The 22,868-nt window shown below is 42.9% G+C and overlaps 1 protein-coding gene across 2 annotated transcripts in view; it reads right to left on the minus strand.

The window, feature by feature from the left end:
- KIF20A (kinesin family member 20A) overlaps nucleotides 1–22,868 on the minus strand; it is a 39,839-nt gene that overhangs the window by 3,735 nt on the left and 13,236 nt on the right. For both annotated transcript variants that reach the window (XM_073620430.1, XM_073620429.1), the window contains exons 5-17: nucleotides 20,793–20,931; nucleotides 20,523–20,704; nucleotides 18,693–18,831; nucleotides 18,409–18,609; nucleotides 15,817–15,928; nucleotides 14,513–14,581; nucleotides 11,827–11,970; nucleotides 11,542–11,707; nucleotides 11,289–11,453; nucleotides 11,059–11,198; nucleotides 10,882–10,984; nucleotides 9,907–10,111; nucleotides 9,611–9,702 (exon numbers count right to left, since the gene is read on the minus strand). In XM_073620430.1, coding sequence (XP_073476531.1) covers nucleotides 9,611–9,702; nucleotides 9,907–10,111; nucleotides 10,882–10,984; nucleotides 11,059–11,198; nucleotides 11,289–11,453; nucleotides 11,542–11,707; nucleotides 11,827–11,970; nucleotides 14,513–14,581; nucleotides 15,817–15,928; nucleotides 18,409–18,609; nucleotides 18,693–18,831; nucleotides 20,523–20,704; nucleotides 20,793–20,931 — 1,857 coding nt within the window. The remainder of the gene's footprint in view (nucleotides 1–9,610; nucleotides 9,703–9,906; nucleotides 10,112–10,881; nucleotides 10,985–11,058; nucleotides 11,199–11,288; nucleotides 11,454–11,541; nucleotides 11,708–11,826; nucleotides 11,971–14,512; nucleotides 14,582–15,816; nucleotides 15,929–18,408; nucleotides 18,610–18,692; nucleotides 18,832–20,522; nucleotides 20,705–20,792; nucleotides 20,932–22,868) is intronic.

Genomic DNA, 22,868 nt, shown 5'->3' on the forward strand with positions numbered 1-22,868 from the left:
ATTACATAGTTCGCACTGCGATCTGTGAAATGATCTGGGGGTGTCATTAACTTTACATTGACACCCGCAGTGGTGCGCAGATGTCAATGTAGGTGCGATGTGAAAACCCACTTAGGAATCACGCATCGCACAAGTGTGAACCCAGCCAGAGACGTGAACATCTAAAAAAAAAAAAAAAAAAAAAACCAAAAAACTCTCTCTCTCTGTAAAAATAGATAGATACATCTATTATATATATCTATCTATATATAGACTAGGTCTATCTATCCACACACTATAATATTTATATATATATATATATTTATATATATATTTATATATATATATATATTTATATATATATTTATATTTATATATATATTTATATATATATAAATATATATATATATAAATATATATATATATAAATATATATATATATATATATATATATATATATATATATATATATATATATATATATATATATATATGATCTATCTATCCACACACAAAATATATATAGATCTAGTCTATATATGTGTACTTTCTCCGGAATATCAGCCAGTTTCAGGCTTCTCACTCTGATTCTCCACTTCTGAAATGGTGAATCAGAAAGTGAGAATTCTGTCACAGATCGCCAGTGAGGTGCTGAGATCGCACCTTCATAAACTGGCCGTTTCTGTGAAGTCAGTTACAAATTCTCACTGTGCTGAGATAATCAGCGGAGAACATGTTCTCCGCTGATTATCTCAGTTTCATAAACTGGTAATGAGCTGAGATCAGCGGTGAGACTCGGGATCGCTGCTGATCTCAGTTTCATAAAAGGACACCTCAATACTTTAGATTCGGCTAGATGTCAGCAGCAGGATTCACTTAGCACCGTAACTAGCCTGTGAAATTCAGATATTTACATTGAGCTAATGTACTGTTAATTGTTCTTCACATTACCGCAGTACATTGAGAAACCAATCATTTTGAATGGCACCCAAATGCAGAAGTAAATGTGCAAGTCTGATTTTTTCCGGCATCAAAGTGCCCTGCCTACACACGGAAAATGAATCGGCTCACCTTAAAGCATAGTAATGTGTTGACGCATATTTTGAAGGGGCCCTTAGTGAGGTTGTATAGAAGGTCTACACTTCCTTGCTCTATCCAATGTGGACAGTACAAGGTACAAGAGATGCACGATTCTGAATAAAGATGACAATGCTTTCACGATTCTCAGTGTAACCTCTTTTACATAACTAATTTTACTGTTTAATTTTTTTAATTCATTGAAGTAGAATAAAACGCTCTTAAAAGGCCGCTGTGCAAATGCAGTGCGACATAAAATATTGTAACGATCTCCATTTTATTTTCTAGGGTCTCTGCTAAAATATACAGGCAAACATCCGACTCAGAAACGACTCCTACTTATAAAACGGAGGGAGACAATAGGACGTGAGAGGAAATCTGCCCCTAGGAAGGGAAATTCACTCCTGTAAGTTATCATGTGAAAAAGGTACCTCCACTGATGCTTTATCACCAATGCTTGTTTCCAAAACAACCCAAAATTTTCAAAATCCAATTGTCATTGGGACAGAAAGTGAGGTGAAATCTTATGAACAGGGGCACAAACCGCAAAACAAATGTTACAGGGGTGTTAACCCTTCCCCATGCTATCCAAAAAGCTTAAAAAGTTTTTTTTGGCTGGAGCTACACTAAAAAAAAAAAAAAAAAAAAAAAAAAAAAAAAAGTGTACCTGTTCCAACTTACAAACGGATTCAACTTAAGAACAAATCTACAGACCTTATCTTGTTTAAAACCCAGGGACCGCCTGTATAATGTTTGGGGGTTCCAGGTAATTTTCTAGCAAAAACATTAGATTTTTGACTTACCGTAAAATCAATTTCTCTGAGTTCATTGACAGACACAGCGCTCCATTATTCAGAACCATAGGGTTATAGTGCCTCCTACAGGAGTAGGATACCATCAGACGTATCAAAATTCCCTGGAGGGGTGGGTGCTGTGTCTGTCAATGAACTCAGGGAAATGGATTTTTACGGCAAGTCAAAAATCCCATTTTCTGTTTCATTCATTGACAGACACAGCGCTCCATTATTCAGAACCATAGGAACATCACAAAGTGTCAAACATGAGGGGTGGGACACGAAAAATCAAAAGGCTACACAAGAGCCAACCAGGTAACAGGAGCTCAACACAGAACAACTGGAGCCCAACCTGAATAATACACCCCCTAAACAGCAGCCCACTACATCTTGCGGCCAAAAGAAGCATCCTCAGATGCCAGCACATTCACTTTGTAGAATTTTGTGAAAGTGTACACCGACAACCAAGTGGCCACCTTGCAAACTAGCGCAGCTGATGCCTGAAGATGGAAGCCCCAAGAAGCTGTAAGCCGCCAAGTAAAATGCGCAGTGTGCTCCAACACTTCCCCTTCACATCTTGCCAGCATGATGCTGGTTGAGTCTTGTTTGGCTATGTTGGGAAGAACATGCACTCTGCACGCGTTATGGGTCACCACTACAACACCACTTACTGAGCACTACCTTCTTGATCACTGGTATCTCAGTTCTCCAGGTAATTACCTGCTCATTTTGCTCAAATTCATCTACTTCTAGGATCTATTCACATTTACTCCTTCCCATGTATGTGCATAATTACACATATATGCCATTCTCTATGTCACACTCACTTGGTTCGGGGGTTTATTTCTAGCCCACTTGGGTTTTACACCATTGTATATATTTTATCCATTTCTAGATTGGAGCCCCTGTTGCACCCCTGGTTGGACATGCATGTCCTTAGGAAATCACATTGATGCTCCCAGTCTTGCTACAGACCCAACCTCAGCTCCCGTGCATAGACAAATACGCTGGCCCAATTGCTCCAGTAAACATACCTTCACATGCTGCCAACATGTAAGTAGTGCAGGAGATTGATAATTTTCTATCCTTTCCATTCAATGTCTCCGCTTCCCCAACGGGGCTGCATGTTCAGAAACCATATGCAATATTTTTATGTCTCTGCAGATTCAAATTTATTACGCATTTGCCCGAAGAATGGCTCTATGACGCCATGAAACGCATCAGGCTTACAATGATGCAATATGGTTTTACTTATGGGCCAATACCTTGTGTTCTCAGGGTTCTTTTATGGAGGATTACCTTTTTACAATATGTTTTACAAGTTGACAATTTCATGCCTAGGTTTTGCAATATGCTGTTTACGTGTGTACTATACTCAATGTATTCACTGCTGCATCTTACCGTCGTGTGTTTTAGACAATAAAAACATTTCCTACTACTTGTTTTTACCTGTTGAGTCCCAATATACATACCTCATTTAAAGTCCCAAAAGTCCTTCTATAGAACAGGGAAAGCAGGAACCCAACCCCTGATAGACGATGACTCTGGCCTATTCTGTCTGATCCATCTAGAAAGGTCGCAGAAGCAGCAGACAACCACTTTTTTGGCCTGTCCGTGATCACAAACAGTAAGTCTGATCTCCGAAAAGACCCTGTGGCTGCCAAATACATCCGAATCGCCCTAACACATCCAGGACATGTAAGGTAAATCCTTTAGGATATTTTGACCTGGGACACAGGGAAGGCAACACCATGTCCTTAGTTAGAAGGAAATCAAAGGAGGGACCCACAGACAAGGGCAAAGAACCACCAGGTAAGATGTATGACAAGATAACACCTACAGTTCCGACACTCTGTGAGCACAGGTAATAGCCACCAAAAAAAGCCACCTTCCGAGACAGAGTAAGCAGAGAAACCTCCCGAATATTTTCAAAGGGAGGCTTCTGTAGAATCGAATGCACCAAGAGCAGATCCCATGGCGGTAGAAGAGACCGCACCGGTGGAGGCAGATGTCGAACCCCTTGATTAAGGGGTGCCCGCCAGGGAGTGCGAGACCAGGGGTGCCGAAGAAAACTGCCAAGGCCGACACCTGGCCCTTGATGGCACTCAAGGCCGAGTTCTGCTCAACCCCCCTGAAGGAAGGTTGAAATCCGAGCCACCGAGAAACAACGAGTATAAATGCCAAGTGCCTCACACCAGGAAATGTATGCTATCCACGTCCAGTGGTACATCTTCCTAGGAGGAAGACTCCCTAGCCTACAGCAGCGTCGTAACTTCAGCACCTGGCTCATAACAGCCAGGCCTTCAAAACCAGCGACTGAAGCAGGATGGAAGATCGGTCCTTGGGACAGTAGATCCTCCCCGAGAGGCAGTCGCCAAGGAATGTCGGTGACCAAGCGCATCAGGTCGGCATACCAAAACCGACATGGCCACCCGGGCCCTCTAGAATGACCGGAATCCCTTTGGCCTCGATCCTGCGCAAAAGCTGCAGCAGAAGCTTGAGAGGAGGAGAGGCGTTGATACGACTATACTGGCCCCACAGGGCCACCAGAGCGTCTGCGGTATCCACCAGAGGATCCCGTGACCTTGTCAGAAGCCTCAGTACCGTTCCGTTAAGCCGGGACGCCAACAGATCTACCTCGGTAGTGCCCCATCAGAGACATATCCGAAGAAACACGTCCTGATGAAGGGACCACCCCGTGGACCAACACAAGCCGACTGAGGCAACCGCCTACCAGGTTTTCCACTCCTAGAATGCATACAGCGGAGAGGGCCGGAACAAGGCATTCTGCCCACCAGAGGATGCCAGCTACTGTCAGGGCTGCCAACACTCTACGTTCCTCTCTGGTGATTGACATAGGCCACTGCCGTGGCATCATCCGACTGGATCCATACCAGGAGCCCCCTGACGTTGACCTGTCCATGATCCATACACATCCACGTCTGATCACTCGAAGTCCCAGGATATTGATTGGCAGGCCGAATTCCTCCAACGTTCAACAACCCTGAGCAGAACCCAGGACACCTCCCCACCTAGACAGACTGGCGTTGGTGGTGACCACTGTCCAATACAAGGGGAGAAAGGACGTGCCCTGCCGAAATACTGGAGAGCGAAGACTCCAGACCAGGGACCTCCGGTTTCCTGGCCCGAATCTGATAGCCCAGAGACCTCGGACACTTGTCCCATTACGCCAGGCTCTCCCTTGAAGGGAGCTCGTATGGAATTGTGCAAATGGAAACAGACAGGCCCAACACCCACATGCAGGACCGCAGGGAGGCCCACCTGCGAGACAACAGTAGCTGAAGCGCAGCATGCAACTTCTGGAGTTTGTCTAGAGGAAGAAACACTCTGGCCAGAGATGAAGCCAGAGAAAGGTCCAGATAATCCAATTTTCTGGAAGGAGCCGGAGCACACTTCAGGTAGTATAGAAGCCAACTGAAATCTGTTGTCTATATAGCGAGCTACGTCACCCCTCAGGGTAGCTGAGGGCTCTGCTCACAAAAGAAAGTCGTCCAGGCCCGCAATCCCCCGCTGACTTAACCATGCCAGAACCGGGGCCAACACTGCGAGCTGGTAATGATCTTTTCCCACAATAAAACGAAGGAAGTGTTGGTGTCAGGCACATATTGGAGTGCGTAAATAAGCATCCATGATGTCGACAGAAGCCAGAAAGTCCCCATGATGAAGGAACACCACCACTGTGCAGATGGACTGCATTCTGACCTTCTGTACTCAGTGGAACCCAGACAAGCACACCCTGAAGCAACAGGGCTTGCACAGCCCCAAGGAGAACTGCAAACAGTTCGATGTAAAAAACTTTTCGGGGTTCAAGGCAGGAACACTGGGACATAGGTGAGGGCATGCCTTCATGCTGAAGGGGCCTTGTTCTAGGGAGCCCCCCCGACTCGGCTTGGCAGACCAGGCCCGTTGCGTGCCGAGAAGGACCGAATCCGCTACGAGGCCCCCTCCCCATTTCAGACTGTGGAAGAAATTTACACTTCCCTCCTGTGAGACTCACAATGTCATCATCCAGGGTAGCCCCAAAACAGACAATTGCCTTGAAATGGTAAACCAGTCAGTTTTTTTTTTTTTTTTTAGAAGCCTAGTCTGCTGAACAACACTTAAACAATGCATGTCTAAGCACCAATGCAGAAAGAGCTTAGCAACCAGGAAGAACTGTGTCCAAGAGGCATCGCAGACAAACTGCAGCCCCCAGACCAACTGGCCTGCCAATTCAGCGAAAGCAGGAGGGATTCTGCTCCCCCTCCAGGTATGTCAGCCGGATCCTTAAAAGCCGGAGATTCCTCTACCAGAATCATGGTCGCCTTGCACAACCTAGAGACAGGGGTATCCACCACTGGTGGAACAGTCCACTCACAGCAAAGCGTCTTTGGAACCACAAAGGGGCGCTTTGGACACTCCCAGTCTTTACGGACAAATAATCCAAAATAGGAGGGAGAAGGGAACGCTTTTGCCATGCGAAACCATCCTCACTGACAGGACAGGCAGTGCGACGACCAAACCCGCAAGGTGGGCCACATCCACAACAGCAGAGCCAGATATAGGATCAGTTGAGACCGATGAGGGAGGGGAGGGCGCCATTTACTAGGCTATAGGGATGAGCTGAACACCCACCTGTTCGGTTCGCACCAGAACATGCAAACAGGAAAAAAGTTTGTTCGAACACGCGAACACCGTTAATGTCTATGGAACACGAACATGAATAATCAAAAGTGCTAATTTTAAAGGCTTATATGCAAGTTATTGTCATAAAAAGTGTTTGGGGACCTGGGTCCTGCCCCAGGGGACATGGATCAACGCAAAAAAAAAAAAAAAAAAAGTTTTAAAAAACGGCCGTTTTTTCAGGAGCAGTGATTTTAATAATGCTTAAAGTCAAACAATAAAAGTGTAATATCCCTTTAAATTTTGTAGTTGGGGGGTGTCTATAGTATGCCTGTAAAGGGGCGCATGTTTCCCGTGTTTAGAACAGTCTGACAGCAAAATGACATTTCAAAGGAAAAAAGTCATTTAAAACTACTCGCGGCTATTGCATTGCCGGTCCGACAATACACATAAAAGTTCATTGATAAAAACGGCATGGTAATTCCCCACAGGGGAACCCTGAACCAAAATTTTTTTAAAAATTGACGGGGGGTCCCCCTAAATTACATACCAGGCCCTTCAGGTGGGGGGGGAGGATGATAGAAGGAGGAGAAGGAAGAGGAAGAGGGAGGAGGCGGCATTTAAATAAACGAATTGTGTACCCCCTTACCATTTCACACGGGGGGGGGGGGCCCCTTGTCCTCAAAACATGGGGACAAGGCGTTTAGGGGGGCTACCCCAAAGCACCCTCCCAATGTTGAGGGCATGTGGCCTGGTACGGTTCAGGGGGGGGGGCGCTCTCGTCCCCCCCTTTTCCTGCGGCCTGCCAGGTTGCGTGCTCGGATAAGGGTCTGGTATGGATTCTAAGGGGGACCCCACGCCGTTTTTTTTTTTGGCCGGGGTTCCCCTTAATATCCATACCAGACCTGAAGGGCCTGGTATGGAATTTAGGGGAATCCCCACGTCTTTTTTTTTTTTTTTTTTTTAAATTTTGGTTCGGGGTTCCCCTGTGGGGAATTCCCATGCCGTTTTAATCAATGAACTTCTATGTGTATTGTCGGACTGGCAATGCAATAGCCGCGAGTAGTTTTGAATGACTTTTTTCCCTTTGAAATGTAATTTTTCTGTCAGACTGTTCTAAACACGGGAAACATGCGCCCCTTTACAGGCATACTATAGACACCCCCCAGCTACGAAATTTAAAGGGATATTACACTTTTATTGTTTGACTTTAAGCATTATTAAAATCACTGCTCCTGAAAAAAAACGTCCGTTTTTAAAACTTTTTTTGCATTGATCCATCTCCCCTGGGGCAGGACCCAGGTCCCCAAACACCTTTTATGACAATAACTTCCATATAAGCCTTTAAAATTAGCACTTTTGATTTCGCCCATAGACTTTTAAAGGGTGTTCCGCGGCATTCGAATTTGCCGCGAACACCCCAAATTGTTCGCTGTTCGGTGAACTTGCGAACAGCCAATGTTCGAGTCGAACATGAGTTCGACTCGAACTCGAAGCTCATCCCTACCAGGCTATATGCCTAAGTGCCACCTGTGAAAACACAAAGAACTCAGGGGGGACACCGACTAAGACCTCCGCCACCTTAAGCCCCACATAGGGGCACCGGCCGAGACCTCGCACTGGGGGGGGCGGCCACTGGACCCTTCACAGGTGAATCCACTAAGGCCCCACTCAAAGCCCCCACAGCGCCGTCCCTCTGAAAGAAGGCGTCCGCTGTGGCCCGCGCGGACTAGCAGGCCATGGCCTAAATTTTCGGTCGCCCGCCGCGAGTGCACAGGTCCGCGGGTGGGACCAGACAAGCAGAGCAGAGGAATGGAGGGTGGATCACCGGAACGGAAAGTGGCAGCCTCCGCCACCTGCTCTGGCGCCGCCCCACACGCTGGTAGGCCGCGACCTAAATTAGTGGAGGGCGTCGCAGGGGGCGCGGAATCCCTGGTCACCCGCTTCCTGGGCCCAACCCTCCAGCAGCTGTCTTACTTACCGATCCAGCGACGCGGTACTGTTTAACATGAATCTGGGAAATGCTGGATTAACCGCTTGCTGACCGGCCACCGCAGTTAAAATGCGGCAAGTTGGCTCGACTGCACGAATCGTTGTAGGGGTACGTGTGTCAGATAAAGGTTTAGTCTTTAAGTGGTTAAACTGACCTCATTTACAGACCGAAGTTCATCCCTTTGATCTCTAAAAGAACTAAATTTTACTTTGTATCTCTTCTCTATCTCTCAGTGCTGAGGAATGGCAACAATCCTTTGCCGTTCTTTTTTTCTTTTGACAGCTCGGCTCTCCACGGTTTACATAGAATCACGGAAATAGCTAATTAGGATAGTGAGGGGGGTGAATGGAGATCGTGATTTATTTTTAACGATTGGGCTGCAAGTAGAGCTGCACAAGCTATTGAGAATTCTGAGAGGTCCTTATCGCCTTTATTTAATGGGTTTGGGAGCCCACCCCCTCATCCTTCCCCACCTCTTTGCCTGTGAACTTCTACCCCCTGCTCCCTGTCGCAATCGGCAAAGAAAGTGGCCATGTGCTCGCGTCATTAATTCGCAGAGCTATGTGAATGGAAAACTACAAGGTTCAGGAGCCTTTGGAGTCTGTTGGCTTGTATTTCTCAATGAACTCCCACAGCACTGTGGTGGTTCATTGATGCTTCCTGTTAGTGTGCAACTGCTTGGTTGTATGATGTACGGTCAAACACCTTACACAGTCTGCAAGAGCCCTGCATTGTACCCACAACCTGCTGATTATGGGTGCTATGCTTTCCAGGCTCCCAATAAGAATAAACAAAATGACTGCACATTTTTTACCTGCAAATAAATAAATGCAAATCTTTTTAACAAGGTGAACTTATCCTAGGGTGTTAGTGCAACCCAAGTAGTCATGATTTGCAATTTACAATTGCAAAGCAAATAACTATATCCATAATGTGAAAAAACAAAGGGCATAAGAGAAAGCTGGTCATCACAATCACATTATAAACGATCCCAATACAAAATAGATAAAACCTTTGCAACCAAAAGGATCAATGAATATTGGCAGTCATTGAGTTGAAATGGATTGCTCTAAGATTTCTATTGAAAAAAAAAAAAAAAAGGTACAGAAAAAAAACAAAAAAAAACAAACTTGTTTTGGCTTACCTTTTGCCCTTCTTGAATCTTTCGATCTACATCAGCAGTGAATGTCCTTGCAGATGAAGGAGGCTCACGTACCATCCTAAGTCTTTCAATTTCTAGGTTACAACCACATTACATTTATGATTAAAAAAAAGCCAATATATTACAATGCATTATCATTTTTTCTCACAAAGGCAGAAAAATTCTCAGTCCGTTAAAGGTGCTCCCAATAGGCAGAAGTGGGATGCAAAAAGTTTAGTTAAAACTGATACTACAAATTCCACAAAATGATTATCACGCCTAAGAACGCAAGTGCTCACCTTCATTTTTAGATTTTAGGGTTGCATTCAGATCTGCAATATCCAATTTAAGTTTACTTATTTCAGACAGATCAGATGTTGCCAAACGCTTGGATCTGCGCAGAGGAACACCGTCCTTTTTGGTACTTGTAGTGTTTAATGCATCAGGGACATCTTTAGCTTCCTCCAGAGCAGCTTGAAGCTCCTCAATTTGCTCATCTCGTTCCTAGATTCAAAGACAAAAGGTGTGAATTCTAACCATTGTACATGTATAATATCTGAAATTAAAATGTGATCCATTTCAAATTAAACTAAGGATTGTTTGACAATGGGATCAAAATCACCTCTACTGTATTGTAATGACTGGCATAGGTTGTGCACCTCAAAACAGAATGGAATCTTCTGACTAGTTCAGCATCTCACAGAAAAACAATCTATTGTTAATCATCCAAAATAGTCAGCACTTGACAGGTCTTAAAAGATATGAAGCTTTTATTGATGCATTGGGTTAAAAGCCATGTACAGAGTCATGCTTGCATAGCTCTGTACATGGTTCTTAACCCTATGCATCAACAGAGGCTTCATATCTGTAAAGCAGAGCTCCTCCCAAAAAGGGGAAGCTCTGCTCGTCTGCCTCTCTTTCTATCCCCCCCCCTTACAGTATTTGTAGCTGCTGACTTAATTCTTTTTTTTTGGGGGGGGGGGGGGGGGGCTGGAGCTTTAAGATCCTATCGAGTATCAAATATTTGAGGATTGAACGTTTAACTGGAGAAACAAGAGCTCGAGTCAGTGCACAGATATCTCAATTGGGCTCATGAGAACGTATCGGGTAGAGCACAGCGTGTTGCTTCTTTGAACTTCTTGGTAATGTTATTTACAGAGAACATATGCTAACCAAAGTACTAAGAAGATCCTGTAAACCAACCATTTTACATTTTAAGTAACCAAAGCTAGCATTAGAAGCCATTTGCCAAAAACAAAAGACAGGAAATTTACCTGCAGCTCTCGCTTGTAATAGTTTGTGAGAGAGTCCTTTAGGTTCTCTAGCCTTCCATCATACATCTCTTCCAAAAGCTCCCGTTCATCTTCCATGGTCTCACTTCAGGAAAAACAGCATCTTAGCACAGTTTCTATACAATATAGGTTAAGGATTGAATCAATATAGAGAGTTACCTGAATTGAGATTTCTGTTGCTGCATCATTTCCATCATCTCATTACAGACTTCTTGTCGAATTGTCATCTCTAGGGCCAATTTTTCTTGACGTTCTTTAATCACAAGCTGCTTTATATTCTCAATCACTTGTAGCAGCTCCTAGCAGACAGAATTTACATGTATTTAAGCAATTTGTTTTCTTTTTAAAATTAAGCAACTGCTTTAAAGAAAAGCCTGTCTGCAACAAACCTCTCTATTAAACATTGTGATATCAGTTTCAGTCTCGCTTTCCTCATCAGAAGCATCGGCAGCATCTTCGTCATCTGTGTAGCTGCGATTGGCTAAAATACTGCTCTCTTTGATAAGAGACTGAATAGTGGGGAGGTTCATTTTTACAGGAGGTGCTTGTACAAGCTAAGGTAAAAGAAAAAAAAAAAAAAAATATTTAGAACAATTAGCGAAGAGGTCAAACTGGCAAAACACACCCAGAACACCCTACTACCTGGCTAGCAATTGCCGAAAATTTCATAGCATGTAGTGTTTCATCATAGGTGGAAGCACACTGATTGATGTTCACAATCATACATGATTTTCCTCGGCCGGTGAAGTAGGTTTGGAAGATCCGAGTCAATTTGCTGTCCCTGAATGGAACCACATTCTGTCGCAGCCTTAGATGAGAACAATTTAAGAGATGATGCCAAGATAGCCAATATAACCTCCACTGGCTGAACACCAAAAGTGCAGAAACAGTCAAATATTGTTCACAGGCTGTACAGAAGCCACTTACTTGTTTTGTTGATTTTGTCTCAGGGCAGCGATACAGCGGCCCAAAGTATGAAGAGATGTATTGATATTGGTGGCCTCCTTCAGCCGGTCCCCACTTCTCTGATCTTTGCATCGCTCAGATCCAGCCAAATCACAGAAAGACAGCCTGGAGAAGAACACATCCTTACATTGCAAAAGTCAGGCTAACAAAAAGCTATTGTAAGCAAAGGAAGAGTGTTTCCTGAGGTTTTACTATGGTCTTATTACATGGGAGAAACAGAAATTGCCTATGGCTTAAAACTTGCTTTACTATTTCTTGTAATCCAGACCTGGAATGGCCGGCCATGCCAACACCCTTACTTGTTCGGGGTCAGGAGACAATAGTAAAGCAATCAAGAGGTTAAACTGTCATGGACACTAGAGCTGCATGATTAATCGCCAAGAATCGTTATCGCGATTTTTTTCCCTGTTGTGATCTTGACAAAGGGTTTCCCGATCTTCCTGATCTTTGGTATGCAGAGAATTTTCTCTGCTCTCTGACGTCAAAAGTCAAATTCTGGGCAGCCAGAATGTTTTAAAACATTCTATCAGTGGAATGTTAAGTCTAAACATTGTATCAATTTGTCTTTTACATCAAAAGGACTTCTGTATGTAAATTAGGATTGTTTAATCAATTAAACACTAAACCTTTTTCTGACAGTTGTTGTTTTCAAGTTAAAATCATTATTTAGTAGAGACCCTAGAGAATAAAATGGTGGTTGTTGCAATATTTTATGTCACAGCGGTCTTTCAAATGCAATTTTTTGGGAAAAAATTACTTTAATTAAAAAAAATAAATAAAAAAAAAAAAACAGTAAAGTTAGCCCAAATTGTTTTTGTATAATGTGAAAGATTTTACGCCGCGAGACTCGTGATCTTTATGCTAAGCAAAAAAAAATTGTGATTCTCATTTTGGCCAGAATCGTGCAGCTCTAATGGACACGTTCACTTTAACGGCTTTCAGTCCGCCCCACGTACATATACTGTGGAAGGGTAGCCTGGGTGTGCAAAATCATGTGATTGGATACAGCGGGATCCAATCAGCAGCCGCCGCGACCCGCCAATCGTTCTGTGGAGAGAGGTATTAGCGCTGGGTAAACAGGACAAACCGCTGACCTGCCAGGGAGAAAGTCACTGGTCCCCAAAAAGTGTCACTTAGTGTCCAATTTGTCAGCCGTTCCTGGTAAAAATCGCTGATCACCGCCATTAATAGTAAAAATAAATTAAAAAGTCCCTAAATCTATCCCATAGTCTGTGGACGCTATAACTTTTGCGCAAACCAATCAATATACGCTTATTGGGATTTTTTTTTTTTACCAAAAATATGTAGCAGAATACATATTGGCCTAAATTCATGAAGAAATTAGATTTTTTTTTTAAATGTACTGGGAATGTTTTATAGCGGAAAAATATTGCTTTTTATTCAAAATTGTGTGTCTTTTTTTTGTTTACAGTGCAAAAAATAAAAAAAACTAGGAGGTGATCAAATACCACCAAAAGAAAGCTCTATTTGTGGGGGGGGGGGGGGGGGGGTCAATTTTATTTAGGTACAGGGTCCAACTCCAAATACCAACTCCAGGAATGTTATTTTTACTTTGAGAACATTTAATATTTTATTGTAACTCATGTTAATTTTCTGACTAAAGTTCCAATTTAAGTCCTGCTAGATCGCGTCAGGCTGACCCCTTTCGTAGGTATAGCCATGTAAAAACATTAAAAGTAAGTGTCTATACTGTTTAAAATACACGGTCTCACCCTGCTCTGCACATGCTCAGTTGCTCTCTATTTTTAGGCACTGCTTAATTTATAGAGGCTGATCAGCTGACAGCCTTAAAGCGGAATTAAGCCCTCCTATCCTTTACAGCCAAGGAAGCTGCTGGTACTGCACAAGTGATCAGTTATGACACCAGCCCTTTGATGGTTTGACAGTTTGGTTGGGGACACAAGCAAATGTGAGTCAGCAATCCCAGCATTCCAACAGTTTTTGGAAATAGATGGGTTTAGTCCCGCTTTAGGATTTTCTGCTGCTTAGGGGCTCTGGGCTTAAGCAAAATGGCAGCCTCCAGCAAGAAGAAACTGGAGTAATGCTGGAGGCAATTTACAGCACACACTAATTTTGGTAGCAGAATTATTGTGGAATGTATGTGCCTTGCTAAAGAACATTATTTTTATTTATCAAGTTGTTACATGTAAAGTTTCGCTTCAACTTTTCTTTCCTAACTTTAGAAGCCCTCAGTAAGCTCCATTTTGTCCTGCTGGAATGTACAGCAGGAGCTGTACTATATAAAAAAAAAAAAAAAAAAAAAAAGCACAGTACAGTGATTACTTTGAATCTGTGCTTTGTGAACAGCACACCAGAAGGAAGGGGCAGAGTCACAACACCAAAACTGGTGTCCGTCACAGACCCCAGCCTAATGCAGCAGGGAGATTAAATCCAGTGTACCGCTATACATTCTAGCAGCACCTAGTGAAGCTTAGAGGGAGGTTCCCTAAAGCTAGAAGTAATTAGTTTTTAACATAAAAGTTACAAAAAATAAAAATAAAAGAAAAGGGTTCTTATAAATAACTGTGCTTCGAGTTAGGCTTTAAAGACATCAAGGGCAGCTCTATTTCTAATCTTAACTGCCTTTTAAAATGCCCAACTTCTGCACTTGTTCTCACATACTTACTCGCTGATCTTTGGGGTCATATCATGCTTTCCCTGCAAGTGAAGGATCCGGATGCAAAATATACTATGACTAAAAAAAATAAAAAGGCAAAGCTGTTATTGGTTTCAAGAATACTTACACATACATACATGTATTTTGCAGGTTAATAAATTAGGGATATATTTATAAAGCAGTGAATGTGACTGTCACCAAATATTCACTAGTGGTTTACTTATTAACACATGCACCTGCTGTGAATGTCAGATTCATGTCTTTAAATGCCCCATAAGTGTTATAATGAACGAGTAGATATTTTGTAGTACAATATCTTGGGATGGCACACTTGGTATATAAAGTTTCGTTTCAGACTTTTGGGAAGGTTTGCAACCTGTGATATTTGCACATATCCAATGTTTACATTAGTTGGGAGTTGAGGTCATTAAAAAAAAAAATAAACAAACACACCTGAACATTACAGCACTATGTAAAATGAAACAGCAGAAAGTGTTGTAAAATTATGTTTAAGGGCCTTTTCACACTGGGGCAGTTTGCAGGCGCTATTGCGCTAATAATAACGCCTGCAAACCGACTCGAAAGTGCCGCTGCTTTGTCTCCAGTGTGAAAGCCCCGAGGGCTTTCGCACTGGAGCGGTGCGCTGGCAGGACGGGAAAAAAAGTCCTGCCAGCAGCATCTTTGGAGCGGTGTATTCAGCACTCCTTCCCCACTCCTGCCCATTGAAATCAATGGGACAGCGCGGCTATACCGCCGGCAAAGCGCCTCTGCAGAGGCGCTTTGCGGTGGTTTCTAACCCTTTCTCGGCCGCTAGTGGGGGCTAAAACCGCCCCGCTAGCGGCCGAATACCGACGGTAAAGCGCCACTTACAATAGCGACGCTTTACCGCCACCACCGCCCCCTGCCCCAGTGTGAAAGGGGCTTAAGTAACGAGTGTTATTGTTACGAGTATAAAAAAATCTCCACCCTTCCTGGCTACTATGTTTGTAGAATTGTGCCTAGATTAGCAAAACGCATCAGTGAATTCATACAGATTTCTTGGTCTGGTTTAATAAGGTAAATTGTAAAACAGACTATGTGCAATCACCGTCTCTTGAAAACTGGTTTGCTCCATGAATTACATACAGTAAGCATACTATGGGTGCGGAGTGTCACATACACAAAAATCCTGGTATCTATTAAGGGCCCTTTTATTCTGGCGTACATTTTGATGACATGGCTATAAAAAGTTAGATTCAACCGTCTGTTTTTTGTGACAAGATCCCTAGATGATTTTTTTTTATTCTAAATATTTCGCAAATATTTCACTTCACCTTCTACTCGAATTCGCATTTAGATGGGTGCTGGCGAAGCTCTGATTTTTCCTTCCAACTCTCAGCACTTTCCAAGCTTCAGCCGCACTGTGTGCATTAATCCAATTGAGGTCTGTGAGAAACATTTGTAAAAAAACACAATTTTTTTTTTAATGATACAGTTTTAAAAGATTGTAACGTGATATTTGGCGTATTTTGCTAACAGAGGATTTCCCACGCTATACATTTAGGATCATCGCAAACATTCAAAAATGTGTTTACACTCTAATAAAATCATATCAGGCAATGCAGTCTGCGTCCGAATAGAACGCCCAAGGTTTTTAAAATAAGCTATAGAGAATCTATTTTCAGTCAGAGTAGACCTCACTGAGAGCTGTAAAGAACTATCGTTATGTAGCACTACTAAACAAGAAGAGCAACCAGCAAATGTAATAGGCAAATACACACTAATTACAAAAACAATCAGGCACAGAAAGCCAGTCTAACGTAAACTATTTAGAGAAATTTAGGGGGTGCCTTTTCCTGAAAATGTTAGCTTCTTATCTGGAATGCTTACTCTCAATTCAAAACAGAGCTGCTGAGTCAGCAGTATGCAAAAATAAGCTGTTTGAATTTGAAAAGTTTTTTTTTTTAGATCACTCAAACTATTGAAGGATTCCCAAACTCTCTAAAACATGCACTAGTCACCCCCATACTAAAAAAGCCCTCACTGGATCCCACCAATCTCAACAACTTACGTCCCATCTCCTTACTCTCCTTCTCCTCCAAACTTCTTGAAAGACTGGTCTACAACCGATTAAGTGACCATCTGACCATGAATAAACTTCTTGATCCCCTTCAGTCCGGTTTTCGCCCTCAACACTCCACGGAAACTGCTCTCCTTAAACTCTCAAATGACCTACTAATGGCTAAAGCCAATGGACACTATTCTGTACTACTTCTCCTGGATCTCTCGGCTGCCTTTGACACAGTGGACCACCCACTCCTCCTCGAAAAACTCCACTCCTTTGGTCTCCGTGACTGCACTCTTCGCTGGTTCTCATCCTACCTATCCCACCGCTCCTTCAGTGTCACTTACAACTCTACTTCCTCCTCTCCTCTTCCTTTTTCCGTTGGGGTCCCCCAAGGTTCTGTTCTCGGACCTCTCCTTTTCTCAATCTACACCACCTCCTTGGGTCAGTTGATTGCCTCCCACGGCTTTAAATATCATCTCTACGCTGATGACACCCAAATCTATCTCTCCACCCCCCAGCTCTCTCCATCTGTCTCCTCACGCATTACCAACTTATTAGCAGACATATCAGCCTGGATGTCACATCACTTTCTCAAACTCAACCTATCCAAAACCGAGCTCATGATATTTCCTCCCTCAGGTGCCACTTCCCCTGATCTCCCTGTCAAGATCAACGGCTCAACTATCAACCCATCTCCCCACGCCAAGGTCCTAGGTGTAATCCTGGACTCTGAACTAACCTTTCGACCCCACATTCTATCACTATCCAAAGCTTGCCGCCTCTGTCTTCGCAACATCTCCAAGATACGCCCCTTCCTAACCATTGACACCACAAAGCTTCTAATCCACTCCCTGGTCATCTCCCGCCTTGACTACTGCAACTCCCTCCTCATTGGTTTACCTCTAAATAGGCTATCCCCACTTCAGTCCATCATGAACGCTGCGGCCAGGCTCATCCACCACACAAACCGCTCAGCGTCTGCTACACCCCTCTGCCAATCCCTCCATTGGCTGCCACTCAGTCACCGAATTAAATTCAAGATACTAACTATAACTTACAAAGCCATCCACAACTTGGCCCCTAGCTACATCTCTAACCTAGTCACAAAATACCAACCTAATCGTTCTCTTCGCTCCTCCCAAGACCTCCTGCTCTCAAACTCCCTTGTCACCTCATCCCATGCTCGCCTTCAGGACTTCTCCAGAGCCTCCCCCATCCTCTGGAATGCTCTACCCCAATCCGTCCGTTTTTCTCCTACTTTATCCACTTTCAGACGATCCCTGAAAACTCATCTCTTCAGAGAAGCCTATCTGGCCCCCACCTAACAACTGTACATTTATCTTCTCAATCAGCACATCACCCACAGTTATTACCTCTTGTATCTCTTGACCTCCCCTCTTAGATTGTAAGCTCTAAGGAGCAGGGCCCTCTGATTCCTACTGTATCAAATTGTATTGTACTGGTACTGTCTACCCTCAAGTTGTAAAGCGCTACGTAAACTGTTGGCGCTATATAAATACTGTATAATAATAATAATAATAATAATAATTTAGGGGATGATATTTTGATCTTTTCAACAAGATCCCAGGGAATGCCAAGTAGCCCAGTCTCAAGACATGGCACTAGAGGCACACGGCAAAAGCATCCACTCAAGATCTGGCTTAGTCCCATTCACTGGCATCTCACCAGAAAGAGCAAAATGTCAACTTCTCTTATGTGCCATGGACAAGAAGGGGCAAAGGGAAGTAAATTTCATTTTTTTTCAGCTACAGACCCCCTCCCCCCCTACAGACCTAGCAATTATAAATTTTAGAGCCAGCTAGAACACTCCTAATTAGAAGATGCTGTATAACCTTACCTTTCACATATGGGTTTCCATTTCTGTCTTCACACAGCCTCAGTGTTGTTCTTTTGCGGTTTGGGCCAGAGGACACCGGCTCCAATAAGTCATACACAAACTCGTTATAAATTTCAAAGTAAGACACCCAAATGGACAGCTGAATATCAGAAGGTTCTTGAAGTGAAATGGCATCTTGCTCACCCCAACGTGAGCATGTTTCTAAAAAGTAAGAAAATACCACTCAGTCAAAAAGTAAAATGCCTTACAATGACATGGTTTAATAACTCTATATTTTAGATTACCTTCCAGATGAATGCTGGTCTGATTAGCATGACTTGTAGAGGAGAGTCCTCCGAATCCACTGTCAAAGCTCAAACTTGAGGCAGCCCGAAGTTGGGACTCATTGCCACCACTCCTTTTCATTGGAGTCATAAGTTCTTCCTACAGCAAACCGTCCCAAAATAAAAATAAAAAAAAAAAAAATAATATATATATTGGAGGCTCTCTGTTCAAAATGTAGAAGTTCACCCAAGAACTACGCTATGAACATTAAATAGCCATATGTCGCATGCAACTTGATAAATACATAGCACCAGGTTTTAATTCTGTTTTCGCCCTGGTTGTTCAGCAATTCGTATTGGAAATTGCTTGTCATTTACCAACACCATGAAATACCAGTCTTACTCAGCATCCTGCAAACTATGTTTGCCTTTAACAGACAGCATCAAGACACTAAGGAAGCATTTTCTATCCAGGCTGTGCAATTACAAAATGTTGATAGTATGGAAAAGGCCGAGTTGCATGTTGTCACTGGTAAAATATCTAGTAGTGTCAATGGAGATTGCTGAACAACCAAGGTGTGAATAGAAGTCAAATAGTGCTATGCTTTTATCAAGGTATACACTGTTGACAGAGTAATTCTAGGGTGAGCGTCCACAATAATATATCCAAGATTTTTTGATGTAAGCAGTACATGTACCTGAATTTGGGCATCGTACAACCCCCCAAACATCACAATTAGAAGAGGGAACAGAAGCACAAAGACAATAAGTTATGCTGTAATGCAATGAACATGCTGATAGGAGAGATGAGACAAGCCCACCAGTCTGTTGCTTCTCTGTTCATTGTCCATTCACAGACCGAGTAGGAAATAAATCTAGAAACATTTTTCCTTCAAGCCCCTTGAAGGGGGAGGAATGACATATTATGGGACTTTAAAATTGTGCCAAATAGGAGTCAAAAACACAATACCAATAAAATCCAAGCTCTTTATTACAAAGATTTAAAAACAAATAAATTAGATAGAACATAATTGTAGGCCACATCAGCAGCTGTCATATAAACTGTGTAATAAAGGCATGCTAGTTCAACCAACACATTTCACTCATTGTACTTCCTCAGGATCCACAGGCATAAAAAAAAAAAAAAAAAAAAAAAAAAAACACGCACCACTTTCTCATCCAATTCTCCTTCTACAAAAGGTCTGATCCTAACATTTATAGAGCAGAGGATGTGACTCCATCTCTTTATATCACTCCTGTTGTGGTTTTGACACATATATAATTGTATGCAACTATATCTTTGTAATATATATGTATTTAAAATATATGTCTATAATTATATTTATACAGCCATATCGTTTTTGTATGCGGGCATGTATTCTGAGGAAGCACACTGAGTGAAACATGTTGATCTAGCATGCCTGTACTACAGTTTATGACAGTTGCTGATAGGACCTACATGTGTTCATTACATATATTTTATTATGGTTTTTAAATCTTAGTAAGGAGCTTGGATTTTTTTGCTATTGGGGTAAGAATTAGGATTCAAATACACATCAAGATGGTTGAAGGAAAAAAAAAAAGTTTCAGGGATTTCAATAGGTATGGTGCCTTTATAGGTGTCTATCAGCTTTATCCACATATATGTATCTGGGAAATAAATCTAATTGCAGCAGAGGAAAATTACGTCTATGGCTCTGCCAGACAGTGCTGTACTGTGTGGTAGAACTGTGTAAACCTCAGGAAATTCTTTGACAGGCAAGGCAGTTGCCACACACGTTTTACTTCTTTGCATTTACCCGTTTAAGTAGAGTCAAGCTTTAGGCATTTTCTTAGTACAAGTACACTGACCTCTCGTAAATTAGAAAGTAAGGAGATCTTCTTTAACTCTTCCTGCCGCACTTGTTTACTGTCCAGCCAAATAACTTCATTAGAAAGAGGTTTGAGGTCAGAGCTTTTGTACAGGCGGTCCTGAGCACTGTTGAAGATCAGGGCAATGGACCGGGGCAGAATGCCACCATCTTTGTTTGTTCCTGAAAAGAAAAATGGAACAGAAAATTTCATCAAAATGTGCATATTAAGCAAAATCCACAAAAATGCAACATTTTTACGTAAGCCTACCTTGTATGGTATAAGTCTTGCCAGAGTTGGTGACTCCATATGTATAAACCAGCCAGTTTTGTCCATTAAGTGCATCCTTCACCACTCTCCTCATAGTTCCATCAAAAAACGGTTTCTGATCGACCTCAGGCCCAAAAATCTATTAGGAGGAAAAACAAACTTTCATTGACATTTTAAAGTATGATACTGAGCCTTGGTTGTGAATCTTTGCGAGCCCAGGGCCTGGTAAATTCTTTAAAAAAGTTGTCCCAACTAAAATGGTTTTGGGATTTTTGGTTTACCTGTAAAATCCTTGGACAGAAGGATAGAAAAAAAAAAAAAAAAAAAAAAAAAGGAAGAAGAAGAAAAACCTCAACCCCCCCCCTCCAAATACAAAACTGATATTTAGAGACAAAAACAGCAACCCAGTAGAATTTCATAAACAAAGAAAAGACCAGGTCTCAGCCTTACAAAACGTGAATGGAAGCTTGATGCGCATAGGCCCAGGAAGCACTGACACTCCTAATGGAGTGGGTTTTAGGCAGGAAAGGAGTAACCTAGCCCTTGATCTCATAGGTCTGAAAAATTAGCTGACAAATCCACCTGGAAAGAGTGGATTTAGACACACCCTAACCCTTATGGAGGTCCTTCAGACAGAACAAACAGGTAATCAAAAAATTGAAACCCTAGACCTAAATGGCTGACCGAGGTCTGAACAGAGAGTGACAGTCCTGGACTGCACCATTTAGCAGCCTGAGTAGTCTCCTCTTCTCCCGCCACTACAGCAGTTAATAATCACAGCAGGGAAGAGGGAGGAAGGAATGAATGACAGGGTGGACTGCTCTTCTGAATGTACTCGCGTGCCGCTGAACTCACAGCAGGGAGGTGGGCAGGAGGCAAAGAAAATCTACAGGGGGAGCAGTAGCTGCCCAACCTTTCATATTAACAAGCTTTAAAACAAGAAGAGTTGAGCAGCTTCCACCCTCAGTGCAGACCAATCATGTTTACCGCCCTATTCCCTGCAGTGAGTTCAGCGGTGGCAGGTGAGTACATTCAGAAGAGGAGTCCACCCTGCCATTCGTCCCTCCACAATGCTGAGTTAAGGTAGGGGGCAGATTATTAGGACGGGGGGGGGGGGGGGGGGGGGGGGCTGTCATATGAGAAATAAGAGCTGTGAGATGGGCGGGCTGTGGAGACTAACGTAAAGGGGGCTGTGATGTGGAAGACCAGAGTCAGAAGAAAACATGAGAGATTCGGACCTCTGCAGTAAAAAAAAAAAAAAAAAAAAAAAAAAAAAAGTTACCAACCGGACCTCCATGAATTTTAATTAAAGCGGGGGTCCACCTATCTATCGTTTTTTTTTTTTTTTTTTTGAGTTCATTCACAAACTTTTCTTCTCAGCATTACATACTCACATATTGTGTGTAATATGTCCGCCTGTGTCAGATTTCGTCGGAAAGAATAACTTATATTATTCACTGAAGGCGGTTTCCATCTTCATTGTGGGCATTTGAAGCCCACAAGCATTTATTTCCTGGATGTGGTGAATGCTGTGCTCCCAGCATTCACCGCTCGTTCCCGCACATGCTCAGTGGCATCCTGGGAAGCATGAGACTAGCTCCCAGGAGTCTGGGAGAGGCTAGAAACACGCCTACTCCCATGGGAGGAGAACCAGGAAGTGCAAAGAAGAATAGAAAAATAAAAAGGTAATTACGGCGATTTAAATTTTTTTAAACGGCATGTCAGCATCTAGGCAAGGAAGAGAATACATACAGATATTGTTCAAAATTTGGGTGGAACTCCTATTTAAGTTGCCCTGCCCTTGTCTTGTGAAGCGCCTTCTCTTTTGAATGCTTAGGAATAAAGTTGGGTACACATGGATCCAAATTTCGCCCGGTTCAGCAGGGATTGGCCAAATTTTATTCTCCCTGTCGGCTTCTGTCGAACTGACCCACTGGAAAAACACCTTCGGTCAGCGGCTGCAGCACTGATCAGTGTATTCTGACAGCGCAGAGTCCCTGCTGTCAGAATAAAATACAATTGCAGTGAGAAGCCTGCATCCACCTTGCTTGGTGGATACAGGAATCTATTAGATTT

The sequence above is a fragment of the Aquarana catesbeiana genome, linkage group LG03, assembly GCF_042186555.1.
Source record: "Aquarana catesbeiana isolate 2022-GZ linkage group LG03, ASM4218655v1, whole genome shotgun sequence".
Lineage (NCBI taxonomy): Eukaryota > Metazoa > Chordata > Amphibia > Anura > Ranidae > Aquarana > Aquarana catesbeiana.